Source organism: Agelaius tricolor, unplaced genomic scaffold, assembly GCF_023055355.1.
Source record: "Agelaius tricolor isolate 1412-34295 unplaced genomic scaffold, bAgeTri1.0.p SCAF_18, whole genome shotgun sequence".
Lineage (NCBI taxonomy): Eukaryota > Metazoa > Chordata > Aves > Passeriformes > Icteridae > Agelaius > Agelaius tricolor.
Genome location: NW_027269278.1, coordinates 3965549 through 3987665, shown reverse-complemented (window position 1 = coordinate 3987665; position 22117 = coordinate 3965549). Strand labels below are relative to the sequence as shown.

The 22117-nt window shown below is 59.3% G+C and overlaps 4 protein-coding genes across 6 annotated transcripts; 1 reads left to right on the top strand and 3 right to left on the bottom strand.

Moving 5' to 3' along the window:
- Window positions 1-922: 922 nt before the first annotated feature.
- Window positions 923-3378, bottom strand: WDR55 (WD repeat domain 55). The gene is made up of 8 exons (XM_071443085.1): window positions 3313-3378; window positions 3093-3244; window positions 2906-3006; window positions 2751-2838; window positions 2417-2596; window positions 2213-2312; window positions 1950-2119; window positions 923-1540 (listed from the first exon to the last, which is right to left on the bottom strand). Exons 1-8 carry the CDS (start codon window positions 3331-3333, stop codon window positions 1201-1203), a joined length of 1152 nt encoding a protein of 383 aa, XP_071299186.1. The 5' UTR covers window positions 3334-3378; the 3' UTR covers window positions 923-1200.
- A 779-nt stretch (window positions 3379-4157) lies between these two features.
- Window positions 4158-12738, bottom strand: IK (IK cytokine). Its single transcript, XM_071443082.1, has 20 exons — window positions 12593-12738; window positions 11933-11999; window positions 11640-11732; window positions 11177-11236; window positions 10495-10662; window positions 10297-10411; window positions 10034-10104; window positions 9878-9924; window positions 9490-9653; window positions 9262-9370; window positions 8809-8848; window positions 8202-8427; window positions 7869-7887; window positions 7321-7398; window positions 6997-7078; window positions 6414-6471; window positions 5939-6027; window positions 5144-5252; window positions 4528-4562; window positions 4158-4387 (listed from the first exon to the last, which is right to left on the bottom strand). The coding sequence occupies exons 1-20, from the start codon at window positions 12606-12608 to the stop codon at window positions 4360-4362; spliced, it is 1674 nt and encodes a 557-aa protein (XP_071299183.1). The 5' UTR covers window positions 12609-12738; the 3' UTR covers window positions 4158-4359.
- Window positions 12739-12775: 37 nt separating this feature from the next.
- On the top strand, window positions 12776-13851 carry NDUFA2 (NADH:ubiquinone oxidoreductase subunit A2). Of its 2 annotated transcripts, none has more exons than XM_071443087.1 (3): window positions 12776-12931; window positions 13038-13139; window positions 13655-13851. In XM_071443087.1, the coding sequence occupies exons 1-3, from the start codon at window positions 12828-12830 to the stop codon at window positions 13701-13703; spliced, it is 255 nt and encodes an 84-aa protein (XP_071299188.1). In that variant the 5' UTR covers window positions 12776-12827; the 3' UTR covers window positions 13704-13851. The 2 variants fall into 2 exon arrangements, with proteins under 2 accessions (XP_071299188.1, XP_071299187.1); XM_071443086.1 differs by having other exon boundaries at window positions 13038-13144.
- On the bottom strand, window positions 13772-21187 carry TMCO6 (transmembrane and coiled-coil domains 6). Of its 2 annotated transcripts, XM_071443083.1 has the most exons (12): window positions 21074-21187; window positions 20035-20159; window positions 19704-19813; window positions 19416-19599; window positions 18328-18432; window positions 17704-17789; window positions 17055-17171; window positions 16291-16402; window positions 16038-16203; window positions 15858-15952; window positions 14919-15086; window positions 13772-14287 (listed from the first exon to the last, which is right to left on the bottom strand). In XM_071443083.1, the coding sequence occupies exons 1-12, from the start codon at window positions 21150-21152 to the stop codon at window positions 14129-14131; spliced, it is 1506 nt and encodes a 501-aa protein (XP_071299184.1). In that variant the 5' UTR covers window positions 21153-21187; the 3' UTR covers window positions 13772-14128. The 2 variants fall into 2 exon arrangements, with proteins under 2 accessions (XP_071299184.1, XP_071299185.1); XM_071443084.1 differs by lacking the exon at window positions 19704-19813.
- Window positions 21188-22117: the final 930 nt, after the last annotated feature.

Here is a 22117-nt window from a genome sequence, read left to right as displayed (position 1 = left end):
CTTGCACTCCCAGGAGTCCTTGCCTCATGAGCATGAACCATCAGCACAAGGCGCTGGGAAGTGAAAGGCACTGAGTTTATTTCTAACAGAGCTAAAGTCTTAATTAATTAACAAAGGGTAATTGACCTGCTAGGACAGCAGGGCAGGAAAGTGATGAACCTGTCAGGACCCCATGTCACCCCCTCACCCCTCCTGAGAACGGCCCTGCCTCCCCCCCATCCCAAAACAACCCAAAGGACCCCCAAATTCACCAGCAAACCCCAGCATTATCCCCCTTCCAGCACTGCATTCCCCACCAGAGCCCCCAGCCCTGTCTCTCCATATCTCAGCACCCCCCTCACCCAGCAGGGATGTTCAATCACAGCCCCTTCCCCCATCACCCCTCCAGCAGGCGCCCTCAGCCATGTCCCGCCATCCCTCCACTGCCCACACCCGGGACCCACCAGTGGCCCGGTCAGTGACCAGAGCCCCCCAGCCCTGTCCCCCCATGCATCAGAGTCCCCTCTCATCCACAGAGCCCCCCAGCCCTGTCCCCCCATGCATCAGAGTCCCCTCTCATCCACAGAGCCCCCCAGCCCTGTCCCCCCATGCATCAGAGTCCCCTCTCATCCACAGAGCCCCCCAGCCCTGTCCCCCCATGCATCAGAGTCCCCTCTCATCCACAGAGCCCCCCAGCCCTGTCCCCCCATGCATCAGAGTCCCCTCTCATCCACAGAGCCCCCAGCCCTGTCCCCCCATACATCAGAGTCCCCTCTCATCCACAGAGCCCCCAGCCCTGTTCCTCACCTCAGAGCCCCTCCCCGTCCCTCACGGACCCCAGTCACGGACCGTTCCCAGTCCCTCCGGCAGGACCCTCAGCCGCCCATCCCCAGCCTGTCCCTCCATCCCAGGGCCACCCCCGGTCCTCCCGCAGCGCCCCCTGCCCCCCATTACCGCTGTCCCCTGCGGGACCCCTGCCCGCTCCGACACGCGCTGCCCCTTTAAGACCGCGCCTACAGCCCAGCTTGAGTGGCAGCCCTAGGAGCCAATCAGAACGCCAGCGTCCTGCCCACCGACTGTGGTAACATTGCAATGAGGCCACGCCCCGCAGGCGGGCACTCCCAGGGGCTGCGGTTTTGATTGGCCGCGACCCACGAGGAGGACGCACAGAGCCCCGCCCCCGCGCCAGGAGCGGGGAGGGGGCGGCGCCCCCGGCCCCGCTCAGTCGCTGTCGCTGTCGCTGTCGCCGCTGTCACCGCCCTCCGCCGCCGCCGCCTCCGCCTCCGGCTCGGCCTCGTCCCGCAGGTCGGCGAAGAAATCCTCCCCGCTGCCCAGCGCCTTGCTGCTGAGGGCGCGCAGCGGCCCGCCCTTCTTCTTCTTCCGCCGGTAATCATCGACCACCATGGAGCCGAGCGCCGACACGTCCCAGAACTTCACCTTCTGGTCGTGGCCGCTGCTGGCCAGGAGCTTCCCGTCCGCGGCCACGGCCAGCTGCTCGATGGGCTCGCCCAGGTGCTGCCCCACGCAGCCCAGCACGCGGTTCGGCAGCACGTTCACCGCCCTGGGCACGGCACGGGACACTGAGGGCCCTGCAGCGCCCGGGACGCCGCCTGCCCTCCTGTCCTGTGAGCTGGGCAAGGCTGATCCTGTCCCACACCCTCCTCGTTCCACCCCGGCCCATCCCACATCTCCCCTTCCACATCCCATCCCATCCCATCCCATCCCATCCCATCCCATCCCATCCCATCCCATCCCATCCCATCCTCCACAATTCCCTGTCACCCCCTCCCCATCCCACCCCACCTCATCTCCAGCCCACTCTTCTCCCCATCCTATCCCACCACGCTCCCCTCCCTCTCCCATCTCACCCCCCACAATCCCTCCGGATCCCACACCCTTCCATCCCATCGCCCTCTATTCCCCCTCACCCCATCCCACAGCTCCCCATCCCTCCCCAGCACAGCCCTGACCTGATGACTCCGTCCAGGGACCCCACGCACACGATGCTGTCTGTGATGGGCACCATGCAGTCAATGGTCTCTGCCCTGAGCGCAAAGCGGTCGCTGGCGGCCCCGAAGCCGTCCCAGTTGAAGAGGTAGATGGTGCCTTCACTGGAGCCACACGCCACCTTCCTCCCCCTCTAGGCACGAGGGAGGGCAGTGAGGCAGAGCAAAAAACGGGGCAAGGACAGGGAGCTGTGGGGTCCTGCTCCACGCTGTGGAGCGGAGCCAACCTTCATCAGCACCACAGAGGTCAGGTCGCCGTTCTGCGGCTCCGAGAGCAGCTCAAAGCGCCGTCTCTTCACGTTATAGACACCCAGAGTGCCATCGCCACTGTGGGACGTGGAAGGGACACGCTGTGAGCACGGGACATGGCACAGGGCGCTCCAGCCACGAATGGACACGGTGAGCCCGACCCCACGAAGCCCCTGCCGTACCAGGCTGTCAGTAGGATCTTCCCGTTGCCATCCACAGCCATGGCGCTGATGTACTCCTCCTGCTGCCGTGCCTCCAGGATGGCGCTGCCCCTGCGCAGGTCCCACACCTTCACTGCCCCGCCGTCATCACCCGTGGCAAAGATGTGGTTGTCGATGGGCAGCACGCAGTTGAGAGCTGCTCTGCAGAGACCCCGGCCCACGGTCACGGCTCCCGGAGCAGCGCTGCGGGCTCTCCCTACGGCCCAGGGCTGCGTGGCCGTGCCGCGGGACGGAAGGGGACAAGGGGACAATGCCCCACCGTTGAGCCCAGAATGAGCCGCCTGCATGGACTTACTCGTGGGCCTTGGGGAAGCGCGTTTCCAGCCGTCCCTCCTCCGCTGTCAGAATGTGGATGGACTTATCCTTGGACACAGTGAAAAGCTCTGGAGAGCCGCGTTAGTGCCCCCCGCCCGGCGTCCCCCGGTGCCACCCCACGTCCCCCGCACTCACTCTGCCCGTCCTGGGAGAACGCCGCGTCCCGGCACGACTTGAGGTGATGTCCCGAGGACCAGAGCTGCCGGTTCTCCCCCTCGGTGCAGGAATACGAGTACCTGCCGGCACGGGAGTGCTCGCCGGGACCCGCGGGCGGCCGGGGAGCCCCGCTCAGTGTGTCCCAGCCCCGGTCCCCTGTACTCACAGGTACACATCGCCGTCCACGTCGCCCGCGGCCAGCAGCGGCCGCGCCGGGTGCAGCGCGATGGCGTTGGCCGTGGCCTCCAGACAGATGTCCTCGGGCGTGTCCCGCACCCGCGGCTCCCGCGCCGCCGGCTCCGGCGACTCCTGGGGCTCCTGGGGACAGCGGGGCCGTGGGACCGGGCCCGGGGGCTCCGGGCTCCCGCAGCCCCACGCGTGCTCACCTCCTCCATGGCGGCCGCCATAGCTCCCTGCTCATTTGCATGGTCACGCCTTCCATCATTTACATATACCCGCCCCTCTGTTTACATGGCACCGCCCGCCCGCGCCTCTCCGGCGCTGCGGGGCCGGCCTGGCTGCGGGATGGCACCGCCTCGGGGCTCCGCCGCCTCGGGGCTCCAGCCTACGGGCGCCCCCGGCCCCATTTCACCAGGCTGCTCCCCGCCCGCCTCCTGTGTTGCTGTTCTTCAGCGCTTCACCATTGGGAGGTCCACAAGCTCCTTAATTCGCACCACAGGCTCCCTAATTCGCACCGTCATCTCTTTCTGATCCCAGGAGGGGGGGCAGCCAAGGACCAGGTGCCACTTCGGCCCCTTGCAGGGTCTGGGGGCTGTAGGCCCTCCCTAGAGACCCCAGCCCAGCCAGGGCCCACCAGCAGCACCCCGGCCGGAGGGGCTATCCCAGCTCCCTGCTGGCCCTGCCCTGAGGGAATGAGCCTTGCCTGGCGCTAGCCCCATCTTACCCTTGGCCAGCGCTTAGAGCAGCTTGCACAGCCTCTGCTTCAGGTCATTGCTCTTGCTGTACCCAAGCTCAGGGTCCCATTTCTTCCTCCCACCCTGAGGTACATAATGCTCAGCTGGGATAACTGCCCTCAAATTTGTTAATTTTATACAGGGATGCTGCCCCCAGCCCAAAAAGCTCCCACAATAAATACACTGAGCAACGGTTTGCCCTGTCAGCCCCAACAGTGCCTGGTAAGTAGAAGAGTCCTAGCACCCCTGCTGCTCCAAAGGAGGCCAGAATGTGCCCAGGCCCCTCCTCTCTGCACACACAAACAGATGCTCACACACAAATTTAAAGAGGTTTTATTAAGGCTACAACATTTACACAGCACAGGCTCTACAGCAAAGAACAGAGGGAGGGAAGAGCCCCCAGCCCTCCCCAGGAGAGAGTGGACGGTGTGTGGAGCAAGGACAGCACACCAGCAGGCTCCAGGAAGGCAGCTCCCAGTGGGCCAGGATTCCAGGAGAGGGCGGAAGAAACAGAAGAAATCAGTACTTGGGACGTTTCACCTCAACCCTGGAAGAGAGAGAGGGGCAGGAGAGTGGTGAGGATGCAGGGCAGGCAGCTCCACCCCCCCACCTCCAGAGCTCAGCACTGACATCCACACTGCCACACCACAGAAGGTGGGGGGGCCCAGCAGGGACCATTGTACTTACCCATCAGCCTCCAACTTCTTCCTTTTCTCGATGATCTGCAGAGAAAGCACAAAGTCCTGTTACCCTCAGGGGATCTGGCTGCTCACAGCTAGCAGAGGGGCTGGAGGGTGCCAGATACACCTGGGGACAGCTGCAGCCAGGCCAGAGCGAGCTGAGGTGAGCTAATAGGCTGGAGAAGTTTGGCCTGTTTGCCTTTTCTGGCCACCACAGACCATTTATTCTCACCTTCCCCAGCCCATCCCATACTGCTCACCCTGCCAGGACAACCCTCCAGCTCTGCCAGCTGGCAAACAGGGAGCCACTAAACATTTCCTGTCCCCTACAATCCCCTATGGATGGCTCCAAACTGATGGTTTTGGGCACATTCATCTGCTGCACAGCCCAGAGCAAAAAGCCCCAGTCTGGGGCTGCTCCCAGGACAAGGGTCCCAAACAGAGCTCCAGCCACCTCTGCAATACTGAAGCCCTGAGCATTTGGCTGATGCTCTGGCAAGGAGCAAACCCAGCTGGTAGGAGCCAGCCCTGGTGCTCACACGCCACTGGCCATGCCAGGACAGCGAGGACAGGGCTGGGTGGCAGCTCCTGGCACAGCAGCCCCAGCCCAGGCGGGCACTCACGGCGCTGATCTTCTTCCACTGCCGGTCCAGCTCCGCCTTGTCGTTGGTCTCCTTGAAGCGGCGCGTCTTGCGCCCCTCGGACATCTTGATGCCGTACTGGAAGGCAGCCCTGGAGAGGGAGCAAGACATGGCTCAGCACTCACAGGGCATCCCTGGCCTGCCACAGGAAGGGACACATCTCCCCAGCCACGAGCACATGCTCCAGAGCTGGCCTGAGCCCCCAAAAGCAGCACCTGGGCCAGAGTCTGTCACAGATACATTTTATGAAAAATCCTTTCCTTAGGATTTTTTCTCCTGAGAAGCTGAGAGACCTCAGAAACAATGGTTATCTGCTGCTGTGGAATGCAACAGGTGCATCTGGGATTGGGCTCATGTGGTTGTTTCTAATTAATGGCCAATCACAGTCAGCTGGCTCGGACTCTCTGTCCAAGCCACAAGCCTTTGTTATTATTTCATTCCTTTTCTATTCTTAGCCAGCCTTCTGATGAAATCCTTTCTTCTATTCTTTTAGTATAGTTTTAATATAACATATATCATAAAATAATAAATCAATCCCTCTGAAACATGGAGTCAACATTCTCATCTCTTCCCTCATCCTAAGTCCCCTGTGGACACCATCACATGAGTCCTCAGGAGTGACACTAAAAGCAAACCAGCCCCAGGACCCACAGCTCCTCCTCAGGTTCTCACAAGGGAGCCCCCAGCTTGCTTTAAGCTGCCCCAGCACCCAGGCTTGGCCAGCATGGCCATCCCACCCAGAACCCTCCCTTGGCCCCTCCTGAGGGCTGCACTCACTTGGGCAGAGCCTCTTTGTTGTTCATGTACTCGCTGTACTCCTCCTGCGTGTCAAAGTCCCAGCGGCCCAGGGGCCCCTTCTTGTTACCCTGCAGGGAGAGAACAACTCAGAGCAGCTCCTCAGTTGCTGGGAGGGCTTCTCACAGAGCCCTGCACACCCAGCCACGAGGCTCCATCTCCCACCAGCCCCAGATCAAGGGCCTTAGCCCCAGATCAAGGGCCTTGGCTCCAGATCCCCTCCCCAAGAAGTTCCAGACAGATTTTGTGGAAGTCAGAATGAGTAGCATGCCTGTCAACACCTCTGGGTCAAGTGCCAGTGACACCTGTTTGCTCCCCAACACAACAGGGAGCAGATCAGCAAACCCCAAAGCTCACTCAGCACCCAGCTCCAGTGCTGCTTTTTCCCCATGGGATCCTCTCAGCTGGCGTTGGTGCCTGCTTTGCTGGCTGCTCCTCAGGGCTGGTGCCAACATACCTGATCCATTTTGCTGTAGTCCACCTCCTCATCACTGTCCACAGCCATATCATCCATTCTGGAGAGAAAAAGCAAGGAAAGGGTTCAGAGTGGGTCCATGAGATGGGCCAGGACCTTGGAGCTGGTGGGAATCATGTCTCATGGCCTCAGACCAAACACACTCAGTTCCTAGGCCAGAGGGAAGTGGCCCCAGCTGCAAGCCCTGCAGGTGACCTGTACCACAAGGCATCCAAGGTTGGAAATGCTTCCAGGATGACTCTGCAGGCTGAAAGATGTTCCTCTCCCACTGAGGGAGGCCACAGCTTCACAACCACATGGATTAACTGGGAATCCAGCAGATTCCCAGCTACCTCAGCCTCCCCCTGGCTCTGAGGGGCAGCAGGCTCCAGGCAGCCACCCACAGCAGAGAGCAGCTAAGAAGGCCCAAGGGCTTGGGATGGTTTTCCCAGTCAGCTGCTGCCACAGACAAGGCCAGGCCTGCTCCCCAACAGGCAGTGGGGTTGATGTTCAAGCTCTTACTGCCAGAGAACAGCAGCCCCTCAGCACAGCCTGCTCCCACCCCCAGCTCCCCACTGCTCCTTACGTGGCAGGGTAGCACTCAGCATAGCTGTTGGACATGCCAAAGAAGTCTCCCAGCTGCTTCTTGTCTTCTGGCTTCTTCAAAGTGCCAGCAGTTAAGGAAAGCACCACATGAGCTGAGCCTTACAGCTGCAGGCTGGGCACAGCCAGCTGAAAACCCCCTCCTGCCCCAACACAACCAAACTGGGGGTGCAGAGCTTTTGTTTGGTGTGGAAGAAGCATTTTTGTGCTACCAGGTGAGGCAGGACAGCCCCCCAGATGTGCCTGTGCCTGCAAGGGCAGCCCAGCCCCACAGCCAGTCAGGCTGGCACAGACAGAAAAGGATATGCCTCTGTTCCCTCCCAGCCAGCAGCTCCAGCAAACTTCTCATTGATGGACTTGATGAGCTCCTTGGCTGAGCCAGGTCCTGGGGTAGAGAAAGCAGCAGGTTACATTTGGGGAGGAGAACAGCTCACTGCACAACACTGGGGCTGGGCAGATCCCTTTGGGACACAGTAACAGGCAGGATAAGCTGCCTCACATTAGGTACAAGAGGAGCAAACCAGTTTGGCACTGATGGGATGGGCTGATCCCAGAAGCCCTGGAATCTTACAACAGTTTGTGTTGGAAGGGATCTTGAAGCCTGTCTTGTTCCAACTCCTTGCCATGGCAGGGACACCTTCCACTATCCCAGGGTGCTCCAGGCCCCATCCAACCTGGCCTTGACACTTGCAGGGATGGGGTGGCCACAGCTTCCCTGGGCAACCTCTGCCAGGGCCTCCCCAGGCTCACAGGGAAGAATTCCTTCCTAATATCTAATCTACATCTCTCCTCTTTTAGCTCAAAACCATTCCCCCTTGTCCCATCCCTCTCAGATACCCACCCCACTTGACTCACCTTTGTCAATGTCTGTGGGCTGCAAAGAAGAGGGAGAGACAGTGTCAATGACACAGAGCTGAACCACAAACCCAGCAGGCTGGTGCCAGTGCTGCCTCACTTGCTGAGGGACAGGACAGGCATCCAGCCACCCAGCAAGCTCTGGGGACATGCAGAGCTCAGCAGGAGCTGATACTGGCACATGCAGGGGCACAACCAGAGATACCCAAAGCCCCCCAGTGCTCGTGAAGGACTGTCCCACCTGAGATCTGCCCTTTGTGGGACATCTCAGGTGGGACAGCCTCACAAAGGGCACACCTCAGGTGGGACAGTCCTTCACGAGCAGAGACTCACCTCATCATCAGCCTTGGGCTTCTCAAAGTAGCTGTGCCTCTTCTTCTCCTCCTCACGCTCCCGGTCCCTCTCCCTGTCCCTCTCGCGCTCCCGGTCCCGGTCCCGCTCTCGCTCCCGGTCTCGCTCCCGGTCCCGGTCCCGCTCTCTCTCCCGGTACCTCTCCCGTTCCTTGTCCCGTGGCATCTTGGCAGTGGAGGGAACATAATCCCCAATGTCTTCAAAGATGCTACAAGTGGAAAAGAGCCTGGTGTTACATGTGCTGCAGGAAGAGGCCATAACCACCTCCTTGTCACCTGGAGCACACAGGACCAGCACCAAGAGCTAAGGACAGCAGATATGGAAGTGGTTTCCACATCTGTCAGAGGTATCACTGCACCTCTGCTCCCTTCTGCTGCAGGACCTCAGTTGTATGGTCCAGGGCAACAGTGAGCCCTCACCTGCCTCAAGTCTGAAATCCAAACCAGAGCTTGCCTCCAGCTTTGTCCTACAAACTGTAGGTCCAGCAGCTCCAAACTCAGCCCCCTCTAAATGTGGGGGGTGGGCCAAAAAGCCATTCCCTAAGGGACAGAGCTGTGACCCCATAGCCAGAGAGCAGAGAGGCACTTACTTCATATCAGCTTCAGGAGGCTTCTTCTCATCCAGCTTCCCTGCAAGGACACAAGAGCAGTGAGAAACACATCATCCACTCTGCCCCCTGTGCTGCCCCCCTGTCCCTGTCCAGGTTCCAAGCTGCAGGAGTGGCAAGCCTGGAGGATGTCACCTCATACCCAGCCCCCCCAGGAAGCCACTGTGTCCCCCCCAAGAGGGGGCATTTCCCCAAGGAACTGGGCCTTCATCAGGAAGAGCAGAGCACCACAAGGTACCCTCCCTCACAGCTCTCATTTCCCAGCAGCCTGTCCAATGTGCTCCTGCCTTCAGGACTCAGCACTCAGAAAATCACTGTTCTCCAAGCCCACTGTCTCATGGCACAGGGGAAAACCACAAACCAGAACACATCCTATTCCCTTGGGATACGCTCCAAGCACTAAAATCCTATTACTTGGTTCCTTTCACCTCCTACCTTTGTCTTTCTTCTTGAGCTTCTTGTTGCGGGTGCCTTGTCTGAGATAGGAGAGGATCTGCGTGAGCTTGCTGATGACGATGTCGTTGGTGGTCAGCGTGGTCTGGGCCTGAAAGGGAAATCCATGAGGAAGCATCCCCACTCCCTTGACAGGAAACCCCTCCCAGAACAACGTGCTCTGGCCAGCTCAGAGCAGTGAGGTGGAGCAGGGGCAGCCCAGCTGGGTACCTCCATGGTGGGGCAGTCGGCCTTGCTGCGGATCAGCGTGGTGGGGATGTCGGTGTCGGCGTATTCATCATCCAGATCCACCACGTAGGCCATCCTGCCCGGCAGGAACAGCTCGTTCCGCTCGTACGTCTTGTTCTTGAACAGGATGCGGTAAATGTTGCGGCCTGGGCAGAAGGAAAAGTGTGGGAAAGCAGAGGATAAGGCCAAAGTGAACCATCTTTAGTTTATCAGCAATATGAGATCACGTCCTAAGTACACACTTCCTTCAGTCCCCAAATTCAGGAATTTCCCCCTCCAATGGTTTTCATTCCTACATTCACCCTCCAGGATTTCTCCCGCATTCACAGCACAGACAAGGTGGGGAACAGCCACATCAACACAGTCTTACCCAGCCGGGTCTTAAATTCAATTTTGTTCTCAGGATCTTCATCTTTCCTAAACAGAAACAGAAACCAGAAGTGTTAGAGCCAAGTGAATGGCTCCTCTGCATGCTCCTCTCTGGCAAGCAGCTGCACTCAGGAATGCCAAATACTCAATCACTCACTTAGTTTCTTTCTGGGGCTTCTCCATCATTTCCTCCTCTTCCTTCTCCTTGCTGGCAATCTCAGCTCGTACCTAGATGCAGAGCAAATCCACACATTACAGCCCAACCCATGCCACTGCTGCGCTTCTGTGAGCCCCATCAGATCCCCAGCCCTGCAGCAACCCTTCCCAGGAAGGGAAATACACTGCCAGGACCAAGTGGTAACACTGAGCCTGTGTGTCTGAGAGACAGGCCAAGAGCAGCACTGTGATATCTGCACTCACCTTCTGCAACAGGGCAAAGTCCAGACCCTTCACCAAGTGAGTGTGCTCCATGTCACCACCCAAGAACTTGGACTCCTGGATCAACTGTCTCCTCTTCTCTGCAGCAGATTTATCCCTGTGCAATGAGAGCAGAGGCAGGTGAGGGCCAGCTCCCCCAGCCCAGCCTGGCCAGCCCAGCCCCCAGCACAGCCCACGTACGCCTCGGCCGTGGGCCCCACAGCCCTGTAGTTGGCCGTGGTGCTGATCAGCTCTGTCTCCTCGTAGTCCTTGTTCACTCCATCCCTCCTCTCCTTGGCTCGGTCCCGGTACTTCTCGGCCAGCTCCCTCTCGCGCTCGATCTCCTGCTGCCGCAGCTTGGCGTAGTAACTGTGGGTGGGACACAGCTCAGAGTTAACTGTGACCTGCTCGTGTCCTTGGGGTCAGCTAACAGCCCTGAGGCCTCACACACACCCACTCTGCTCCCAGTGCCTCCCCAGAAATGCACTACAGCACCATGGGACACAACAGGCCTGGAGGAAACTGCTGTACTGAGGAGCTCCGTCCTCCCTTCCAAAGGGAAGGGGTCCAGTGCAGTCCTGCTGTGCAGACGTGTCCCAAAGCACACAGGGAGCAGTGCAAGGTCCCACCACTTCCCTGCTCTCCCAGACACCCCCAGGGCCTCTCCTGCTTCTTCTGGAGGTGAAGCTTCAGCCCCATCCTACTGCTGCCCACCCACAGCTGTTCGCACGAACAGTGACAGTTCCTCAGCCTGAGCTCTTCTCCAAAGCTTTTGAGTAATCCATTCAAGGCCCTCTTTGGGAGCACAAGAGACCAGAACTGCTTCCACTGGCAGGACATGATGCATAATGACAAGTCCTGCTGCCTCTCTTTCCCCACTTACCTTTTCTTCTTCCTCCTGCGAGCAGCTGGATCTTCATCCTCGTTGTACTCCCGGGGCATCCTGGAAAAGGGTGAAAAAACACATGTACAGAGCCACATGGGTGACAGATGAACAGAACAGTCCCTCAGACACAGCACAGCACTGAGGTGCTCAGAGATGGAACAGAACAGTTTTTCACCCTTAATTTTCCTCTAATTCTACACTGTCAGCAGGGAGAGGAAAGGAAAAGACTGATTTTCACTAAACCAAATCCACCTCCTGCACAAAGTGTCTTAACAGCCACGAAGCTTTGCTCTTTTCTTTACAGCAGCCCTGACCCACCTGCTTCCCCCCTTCCCACACCCACTGGCAAAAGGCCCTGTAGATATTTCCCTGCAGAGTGCACGGGAGAGGGTCAGCTGGGCCCAGAGCCCCAGAGGGAAAGGGATTGTCCCATGGACCTGTGAAACAGAGCCCTACTCACTCATGGTGGCGAGATTTGGAGGGTGGCGCAGATGTCGGCGCAGCCCGCGGGGTCATGAGAAGCTTCCTGAAGTCTTCATTGGTCAGCTTGGACCTGCAAGGGAGGGAAGGAACAAAAACCATCACTCCCAAAGAGCTCTGGAGGAGGAGCAGGTCCTGTGTGACCAACATGGGCACCAGGTACCCGTGGAGAGGGCCCAAAGGCTGGAGTGCACCAGTGACTTCCATGGGAACTGCCCTGGGGTCCCTCAGTGCTGCTCCAGCCCCAGCCCAGGGCCCCAGGGCTGTACTCACTGGTGGAAGGAGTGCGAGTCGTCCACATCGTGGCCCTCGGGGGCCAGGGGGTTGGAGAACGGCTCATCTGGGGACAGGAGAGAGAGAGAGCTCAGGCACTGCCTGCACAGCTTCACACCCTCCCAGGAGCCACGAAGGGAGCGGTGTCCGCCTGTGACTCCGAGCTGGATCCCAGCCCGAGCTCACCCGGGCCGGCCTGCACAGGACACGGGGGTCCCGGTGCCACTGCCAGCCCCGCAGCCCCGCGGCTCTGTGCCTTCTAGGCGGTGTCCCGGGGCCCCCCCGAGGGTGTCCCGTCCCCCGCACCCCGGGACTGCCCCTGCATCCTCTCCAGGGCCCGAAACACCGTTCGGCCCCACTCCCGGGGCGCTCCGGTGCCAATCCCCGTGCTGAGGCCCAGCCCCGCCGCACCCCCGCCTAGCTCCTCACCCTGGGCTGTCCCCCGGCCCCGCGGGCTGTGGCCGCAGCCCGTCCCCCCGCAGAGCCTCCCCTCGCACCGGCCCGGGGATCCCGGGGACAGGCTGGGCCTACACTGCCCCCCACCGGGCCGCTGCCGCCCGCCCCGCCACAAGCACCGCGACAGCCCCGCGCGGGCCAAGTGTGGCGGCCCGGGGGTGTCCGGGAATGCCCCGTGTGCCGTGTCCCTGTCCCCGAACTCACTGTCGCGGTCCGGCATCGCTGCGCTCCCAGCTCCGCTGAGCGACCCTTCCGCTCTGCGCGGCCCTCCCAGCGCACCCCGCGGCCGCCGCTCCCATTGGCGGGTGTGATCACAGCGAGAGCTCCCATTGGCGGGTGTGATTACAGCGAGCACTCCCATTGGTGGACGTGCCGCAGCGGGCGCTGCGATTGGCGGAGGCGCCGAGATCCCGCCCCCGCTGTTGTCCGGGCAGGGAAAATGGCGGCGGCCGCTGTGAAGAGCATCGGGGGCAGGCTGGGCCTGGGACTGAGGGAGCTCCGCATCCACCTGTGCCAGCGCTCCCCCAGCAGCCGCGGCGTCAGGTCAGCGCGGGGATGGGCCGGGCCGGGGCCGGGGGCGCTCCTCCAGGGGAGCGAGACACCCCCGGGCTGAGCCAGAGGCACCCGCCGCTCCTCCTTCCCTCCGCAGGGAATTCATCGAGCAGCACTACGTGACCCTGAAGAAGGCAAATCCCGACTTCCCCATCCTGATCCGCGAGTGCTCCGGGATCCAGCCCAAGCTCTGGGCTCGGTACGGTGAGTAGGGGGTGCCCGCCGGGAAACAGCACCGGATTATCAGGGCATGGTGGGGTTGGAAGGGACCTCAGGGACCGTCAGTATTTATGACTCTTTAAGCACAGGTTTCCCAGTGTGAGCACACAGACCAGGGGAGTCTCATGTGTCTGGGTGGGACTGGCAGGGAAATGGAGCCCGGGCTCAGCCCAGGTTGGGGCAGCTGTAGGAACAGAGTTTTTAGGCTGCTTTCCTGAGGAGAGCACCTTGCTGGGACGAGGCTGAAGGCCACAAGGTTGCTCTTGGATGTGTGTCTGCCCAGGCAGAGCTAACAAAAGGAGACTGGGAAAGGTGTTGAGCTGCTTTGGGTTCTTTCCAAGAGAACAGAGGAGAATAAGAAGGTGGAAATGATAACTTGGGCACGTGGAGGAACACTGGGATGTGGTGATGGGAGCCTGGGCTGTGACATCAGTGCCTTGCAGCAGGAAAGGATGCACACACCCGCCCCCTCTCAGTCTGCCTGTTTTCCCACAGAGTTTGGGAAGGAGAAGAGCATCCCACTGAGCAACCTGAGTGTGGATGAAGTGGGCAAGGCCCTGGAGAGCGTCGTGAAAGGCCATGCATGACAACAGACAGGAAGTACACACCTGCTGGAGACTCGACTGATTATCTTTAATGTCAAAGATGTATCTTTAATTTATCAATTCATAAACACAATGTGCTTACCTTGAGCTTGGTGGTGGCTGAGAGCCCAGGGAATGGCTGATGCAGCCCTTCAGCCCTCCCTGGCACAGGAGAATCTGCCTGGGCTGCAGCTCAGCTCTGCCCCTGCTCCAGGCTCTGGGGGACACCAGGCTGGTGCTTACTGGGTGGTGACAAGAACCAGCCCCCCATGCAGCCAGCACTGGGCACATCAGAGCCCTGAACATCCCTTGGGAAGCTGGGCACTGGGGTGAGCAGTTTATTCCTCCCCTGGCACTTCAGAGGAGGTAAGGGAGAGGGTGAGGCCTAGGAGGAGGCAGCCAGTGTGGCCTGGCAGGCACTGAGGGCTCCTGGGGGCTGCCTGACCATGTCCAGCAGTGCCTGTGCCCGCTCCTGCAGCTCTGGGGTGCTCTGGTGCTGCTCCAGGGCCTGGTGCCCACCTTGCCTGGTGAACTCAGCAGCAGCCTGTGTGATAGGAGAGGGTGAGAGCTGGCTGGGTGCTGCAGCTGATCACCTCTGCCCAAGCCACCACATCCCAGGGCTGAAGGAATTCCCCAGAGCTCCCCCAGAGTTGCATTCCCAATCCAGGTAAACCCCACCATGCTGGTGGTTGGCTGGGAAGAACTTTAAAAGCCCCTCTCATTCCCACCCCCTGCTATGGGCAGGGCCACCTTCCACCAGGTGCTCCAGACCTCATCCAGCCTGGCCTTGGACATCCTGGGATGGGCATCCAGCTGCTCTGGGCACCCTGAGCCAGGGCCTGCCCACCTCACAGAGAATTCATTCCTGTGAGCTGCAGCAAGTGGAGCAACCTCAGCAGGAGCAAAAGAAAACTTGGGGTAGAAACAACCTGCCCCAAAAGCAGTCCTTGCCAATAAGAAAGGAACTCTGCAGATACAAGAAGAGCTTCCACCCACCCTGTGCATAACAGTGTCCCTTTGGGCAGGGGCCTGGCTGCTGGGGGGTGGAGGGCAGTGTGGCAGTCACTGAGGGCACTGTGACTCAGATTATGACAATAATCCCCCTCCACAACAACAACAACCCCCAGAGTAATCACTTCCCATCCCCTCTACAGTCCTGCCCCCTGAGCTCTCACCTCTGGGCAGTGCAGGAAGAGGAGGTGCAGCAGCTCCAGGCACTGCCCCACGGCCTCAGGGTCAGGCAGTGTGAGCAGGGGAAGGAGCTGGGCCAGGAGGGGCTGCTGGAGCAGCTGCTGGCACTGGAACTGTCCCTTCTCTGCCACGTTGCACAGCACAGTCAGGACCTGTGGGAGGGACAGGAGGGAGCAGTGAATGCTCCATGGGCACATTCCTGACAGGCTTGGGAGGGCTCCCAACCACTCCCCATGCCATGGAGTTGTGCAGTGGTTTGGGTTAGAAGAGACCTTAAAGCTCACCCAGCCCAAGCCCTGCCATGGCCAGGAACACCTTCCACCATCCCAGGCTGCTCCAAGCCCCATCCCTTCTCTGGGCAACCTGTGCCAGGGCCTCACCACTCTAACAGCAAAGAGTTCTTCCAATGTCCCATCTAACCCTGCCCTCTCAGGGTGAAACCATTCCTAGTTTTGTCACTCATGCCCTTGCCTGAAGTCCCTCTCCACCTTTCTTTCTTGTCCTGCCAGGTGCTTGCCCACAGCCAAGTGCCCACCAAACCACTGGATTTGGGAAGCCTTCTCCACACCCACCCAAGGCACTGTTCATCCCCATGCCAGGCAGACCCAGCCTCACCACCCACTCCTGCCAGAGCCCCCAATCTCCTAAAGCTTTGGGGCCTTCCAAAGCAAAGGCAGGAGCCTTCCCAGACCTGCTCTGAGGTGGCCCCAAGCTAACACCTCCCTTGGGACCACCCTTACACTGGGACAAGGCTCTGCCAAGGGCACACCCAGCTGGAGTGGCTCCAGGGGAGGTGGAGACCTCCTGCCAAGCTGGCACTGCTGCCCCATCCACCCCCCAGCTCCAGCACTGGCAGGGTGGGATTCATGCTCCTGACACTCCAGTGCTCCCCCAGCATTGCCAGTGCCTGGGGCAGGGTTTACCAGCACTGTGCCCATCTGGGAACACGTCAGGAGCTGCAGCAGGGCTGGCAGCAGGTCCAGGGACAGAAGAGCGGAGCAGCAGGAGGGATCATCCGCTGGGTGGGCACAGAAGGAACAGGTGAACAAAACCAGGGCGGTGCCAGCAGTGCCCAGCTGTGCCAGCAGCTGTGGGACACTGACCTGTGAGGTTGTTGAGCAGCCACAGGCACTCGTGGATGAGGAAGGGGTGCTGCTGCAGGAAGCACTGCAGGATGAGGAACAGGGCGACGAGCAGCCGTCTGTCCAGGCCCTGGCAGTCTGTCTGTGCCAGCAGGTTACTGAGACACCGCAGCACGGGGCACACCAGCTGTGACACAGGGACACAGCAGGGCTTTAGCTGAGCAGTGTCCCCACAGGCAGGCTGAGAACAGCCAGCCCCCTGCCCACCTCTCACCAGCTCCAGGCCCTCGGGAGCCTCCTGGGGGATTTGGGCAGCCAGGTCGAGCAGGAGCGAGGTGAGCGCGGGCACGGCCCCCAGGGCCAGCAGCAGCTCATTGTCCTTGTGCCTGCACAGGGAGGGACAGTGCAGTGCCTTGGAGCTTGGAGAGGGGAGACTGCCACATCCCCTCACCAAACAGCAGGGCCTGGGAATTCAGAGTGCTCTCCTGAACCACCACAGGGCTTGTTTCATGTTGGAACAGTGACTTATTTCACATTGGAATAGCAGGTTTTTTCCTGAGTTAATGAGAAAATTTAAAAGCCCATAAAAAACAGATTCACTGGAATTATCTGTGTGGGTCTGGGAACAGCCCTGACCCTTGAGCATCATTCCCTACTCATTCCCTGGCTCCAGTGGCAGGCAGGGATTGCTGGCACAGCCCAGATGGGTGGCCCTGGGCCAGCCCCACAGTGTGAGAATTCAGGGAGCTTGCTTGGGAAAGGGTGGGGGACAATTCCAGGCATGGGGAAGCAATCTGGGGGCATTTCAGAGGACTAGACACAGCCTCCTCAGGTTCATCCCCCTTTACCACCCTGTAAAAGAGCTCAGTGATCCTGCAAACAGCTCAGACAGGAGAGCTGGGACACCCAGGCTGGCTGGGGAATTCTTTCCCAAGGGAAAAGGGGAGGCAGTCCAGATCCCCTCACAGGGCCATGAGCCTTCATGCCTCGGTTTGCCTGCCCCCAGGGAACTCAAAATGAGGAGAAAACTGCATTTACCTACAAATGATGTAGTGGAGACACCAGGCAAACTCCACAGCTGCTCCCGTGGCAGCCTTGAGGCCAGAGCAGACCAGCTGGAGCATGTGCTGGGGGAGAGCAGAGTCCAGGACCAGCCTGGGGACAGAGAGCAGAGTTAATGGAGGCACGGGCTGGAGCACAGGCAGGACACCAACAGGGAGACACAAACCCTGAGCAGGGAGCTGCTGTAGCCATCCTGGGGGCCACAGGGTCAAAGCACACACCTGGAAGGGACTCTGAGCCAAGGGCTGTGGCCTTGGGCCCTCCCTGTCCATGGCAGGGCCTGGGGACACTCAGGACACTCTGATTGGGGTCACATTTTTGGCACTGGGGGCTGTCAAGTTGATCTTTTCCTTTGCAAGAGGAACAGAGCCAGAATTCCCTGCAAGCCTTCCCTGCTCCATGCTGGCCTTTACTGAAATACCAGAGCTGTCTGCTCAGATGAGGCTGAGGGAAAGGAGCCAAGCCCTGCTCCCTGATCTGCATCAAAACTTGCACAGTTCTGGCAGGATTGTGCCCTGAACTATGAATGTCACTGGGATGGGGAAGGCCTCGTGTCCCCAGCACACAAATACCACTGGAGGCCCCAGGGCCTGTCCTGGTGCAGGGTGCAGAGGCTCAGACTCACGGGATGATGTCTGTGGGTGCTTCCTTGGCTTGGAGGAGCTGTGAGAGGACATAGCCCACACCTTCCAGCACTGCCTCGTGAGGGGACTGCAACAAAGAGAACAGAGCTGATCCCTCCTGGCAGACCTGATCCCTCCTGGCAGAGCCAGGGCCCCAGGGTGCCAGCCAAACCCAGCTGAGTGGCACAGCCCCCCTGTGCTTGGAGAAGAGGGGGCACACAGGGGACCAGGAGGGACACAGGAACCTGTGGCCACACCAGAGCTGAGCTGTTCCCCTCCCCACATTCACTGGGCTTAGCCCAAATGCAGCTAAAGTCCTGGTTTGAGCATTTGGACCTGCAAACCACAGCCCTGCTGGACTCAGGCCAGGCAGAGGGGACAGGGCTCCCTGTGCTACAGACTCTACCAGGCAGCCACTGGATGACGGGATTCAGCTGGAGAAGAGCCCAAGGTGCTGAGCTGAGCCCTGAGAATCAGCACAGGGAGCCCACAAGTGACCCTCAGGCTGGTGGGAACAGCTCCCTGCAGTTTCCCCAGAGCTGGAAGGAGGGCTGGTAACTCAGGGCTGTCAGCCAGAAAAGTCTCTCCAGGGCACAGCAGAAATGTGGCTGAGCTGTTTCACCCACCTGGATGCAGGATGCCAGCACTGGAATAATGCCCTGAGGCAGCAGCTGCTTCCTCACAGCCTCACTCTCTACTACGAGGTTCCCCAGTGTGTACAAACACAGCTCCTGCAAGGACACAGCAGAGCAGGAGGTGACCCCTGGGCAGGCAGCAGAGCCCCAGGCCCCACACACTGCCCTGAGCAGGGCAGGAGCTGCCCTTGCAGGGCCAAACACAGGTGGATGCTGCTGCACTCTCCAGCCACCCCCTTCCCAGCTTCTCCAGTTCATTCTTCTTCTGTCTGGCTGAAGCTGGGATCTGATCACTCCCACTGTGGAGGTTTTTCAGGATGACATTTCCCCAGCTCTCCTGGAGCCTGCCTGTGTGCTGCACTCAAATGGGATCAGCAGTGGGGTCACTGCCCACCTCCCTCCTGAGCTCTGAGCCTGGCTGCTTCCCCATGGAGCAGCTGGAAAACACCTGGCCATCCCACAGCTACTGCAGCTGTTTGCTCCCTCCCAGACCAAGCTGCACAGAGTGGAACCACAGGAACTCTATCTACTCTTATCCTTTCTTTCTTTTCCTTATATATTTTCTTAAGTGATACCTTTGTACTTCTATATTGTGTCATTTCTACAGATAACAACCAACATGGTTACATATCTCCTTTCTATTGCAAATTGTTCTACAATAAACCTACCATAGATATCGATAGATATAGATATATACATACACATATATAGATATATATATATATATATGTATATATGTGTATATATATATATATATATATATATATACACACACATATATGTATATATATACACATATATGTACATAAACATGGGTCACTCACTGTGGTTCCACTCTAATCCAACCCAAGGGATGTGTGATGAACAAGAACAACAACTACCCCAGCTCAGGGCAGGCTGTAACACCTGGGCACTGGGAACAGTCCTGCTCTGAGGGTGAGGCTGTGATGCCAAAAGATTTTTGCTTCCAGAGGGCCCCTCCTGAGCAGCTCCCACATGAGCCACGTGTGACCAGCAGAGACCAACACCAAGCACCCCACAGGATTCCCAGGTGGGAATGGATCTCCCATGGACCTCACCGTGAGCTCCAGGCTGTGTCCCGACAGGTAGGTGAGCAGGTAGGAGGTGACAGGCAGGCAGGCCTCGGCCACAGCAGGGACACTGGAGTGGGACAGCTCGTGCAGACAGCGGGCAGCCTCCAGCTGCAGCTCAGCCAGGCTGCTGGTGAAGAGCCCCGTGAGCGTCCGGATGCTGCCGTCCAGCCTGGGGACACAAAGGCTGCTGTCACCTCCCAGCTCAGCCACCCAAGCACAGGGACACGGGGCCCCTCAGGACCCCTGGTGAGAGGCACAGCAGGCCTGGCTGACCTGACAAACTTCTGCTGAGTGTCCTCATTCTGCAGAGCCCAGCGGAGGCGGCTGAGCCATCGCCTCCTGTCCTCTGAACCCCTCTGCACACCCCGGAGGAGCTCCAGAACCTGTCCAGGGAATTCAGAGGTGGCTGAGCTTCCAGCACTGCCAGCATTAAGATTGCACCCCGTTAATCCTTGAGGCAAAGGAGCCCATGGCATAAAGGTGGGCACAAGGAGCCTTAACTGTGCCTGGCAGTGAACCAGAACCATTCCCAAACCCAGCCCTGCCCAGCCTCCTTCACATGCTGAGTCTGGGGAAGAGCATGTGAGAACGTCAGGTTCTTCACCTCATCCTCTGAGAGCGGGTCTGGCACGACATCTGCTCCATCCTGTGTCCCCTCCTGGGCGGCGCTGTCCTCCCGCAGGAGCCGCTTGCTGACCAGCTGCTCCTGCCGCCGGGCCCTGCGGAGAGCTGCAGGGCACCAGGGCCCCAGTCACACCTGCCCGGGCAGGACACTCCTCCCGGCCCCCCAGGGGCATCACTCCTCCCTTAATCCCGGGAGGAGCCGCCCATTCCCCCCTGTGCAAGCCTGGAAGGGATGCATGGGCAGGGCTGCACTTGGAGCTAGGCTGAGGGTCAGGCACACAAACTGTGAAGGCACCTCTGGGATAAGGGGCAGGAACATGGGGCCAGTTGGAGGGACCTGAGGCTGGATTTCACACAGGATCAGAAAATCATTGAAGTCGGAAAAGACGGGCAGGATCATCAACTCCAGCCTTCAGCTGAACACCACCATGGCCACTAAGCCATGCCCTAGCTGCCCCATCTACTTGTTTTTGGAAAACACCTCCAGGAACGGCGACTCCACCTGTTCCAATGCCTGACCACCCTTCTGATGAAGAAATTTTCCTTAATATCCAACCTGAACCTCCCCAGCCCAGCCTGAGGCCGTTCCTCTCCTCCTGTCCCTGTTCCCTGGGAGCAGGACCGACCTCCCCTCCTGCCCCCTCCTGTCAGGAGCTCTGCAGAGCCACAAGGTCCCCCCTGAGCCTCCTTTGCTCCAGGCTGAGACCTTGGAAAACCCAAACACTGGGGAGATGTGGGAGAAACGGGGAATTCATGGCAGAAACGGGGAATTCATGGCAGAAACGGGGAATTCATGGCAGAAACGGGGAATTCATGGCAGAAACCCCAAGGGTTAAAGCCTGAAGCTGTAAAACGTTTCCCCGGGCGGGCAGCGGCGCCGCTCACCCCACGCATCCCGCGGGGCGGGGATGGGGATGGGGATGGCAAGGGCTGGGCTGGGCTGGGGGGGTCCCTCCCACGGCCGGGGGACCCCGCACACCCCCGGCAGTGCCCGCAGTGCCCGCAGTGCCCAGCCGGACCTGCCTCTCGCTCCCGCCGCCGCTCCCGCAGCTCCTCCGCGCTGTGCCCGCCGCGCCGGGCCCGCCGCCGGCCCCACATGGCGGAGCAGGAGGAGGAGGAGCGGGAGGAGGAAGAGGAGGAGGAAAAGGCCGTCCTGGGGCGGTCCCGGGGCGGGGAAAACACGATCCCGGCCCTCCTTCGCCAGTGGAGCGTCCAGCCCGTTCCGGGCATGGGCGGCTGTGCCCCGCAGGGATGGGATGGGATGGGATGGGATGGGATGGGATGGGTGCTGGTTGTTCTGAGGGCAAAAAAAGCCCCCAAAGGTTCACCAGAAATGCGGAACAAGGCGGGTCCCTGCCCAGGGACCATGGGGCAGGGCAGTTCCCTGTCGCAGACATCTTTCATGAAAAATCCTTTCTTAGGATTTTTCCTTGTAACAAGCTGCAGTTTCAGCAACCAAAAGTAAAAATGGTTATCTGCTGCTGTGGAATGCAACAGGTAAACCCGTGATTGGTCTCCTGTAGATGTTTAGATTTACTGACCACTCATGGCAGAGCTGGTTCTTGCTCTGTCTGAGACACAGATCTTTGTTATTCATGCTTTTCTATTCTTAGCTTAGCTAGCTTCTGAAGAAACCTTTTCCTTTCTATTTCTTTTTAGTATAGTCTTAATGTAACATATATCATAAAATAATAAATCAAGCCTTCTGATCATAGAGTCAACATTCTTGTCTCTTCTTCATCCTGAAAACCCTTGTGACCATAGTCACAGTTCCCCAGCGAGGTTTTCGGGGAATTTGCGGCTGGAGGGCAGAAATTGAAGGTGCCAGCCCCGGGCAGAGCTGGGGGCTCGTCTGAAGGGGCCGGGAGGGGAGCTCAGAGAGCGGCTGGGGCTTTTCCATCATCACTCAGCAGCAGTTTCATGGAATTCCAGTCCCTTTTGGGTAGCAAGAGACCTTAAAGCTCATCCAGTTCCAACCCCTCCACCATGGGCAGGTGTGACCGTGTTCACAGGGGTGTGAGGATGAGGGAAGAGATGAGGATCTGACTCCATGTTTCAGAAGG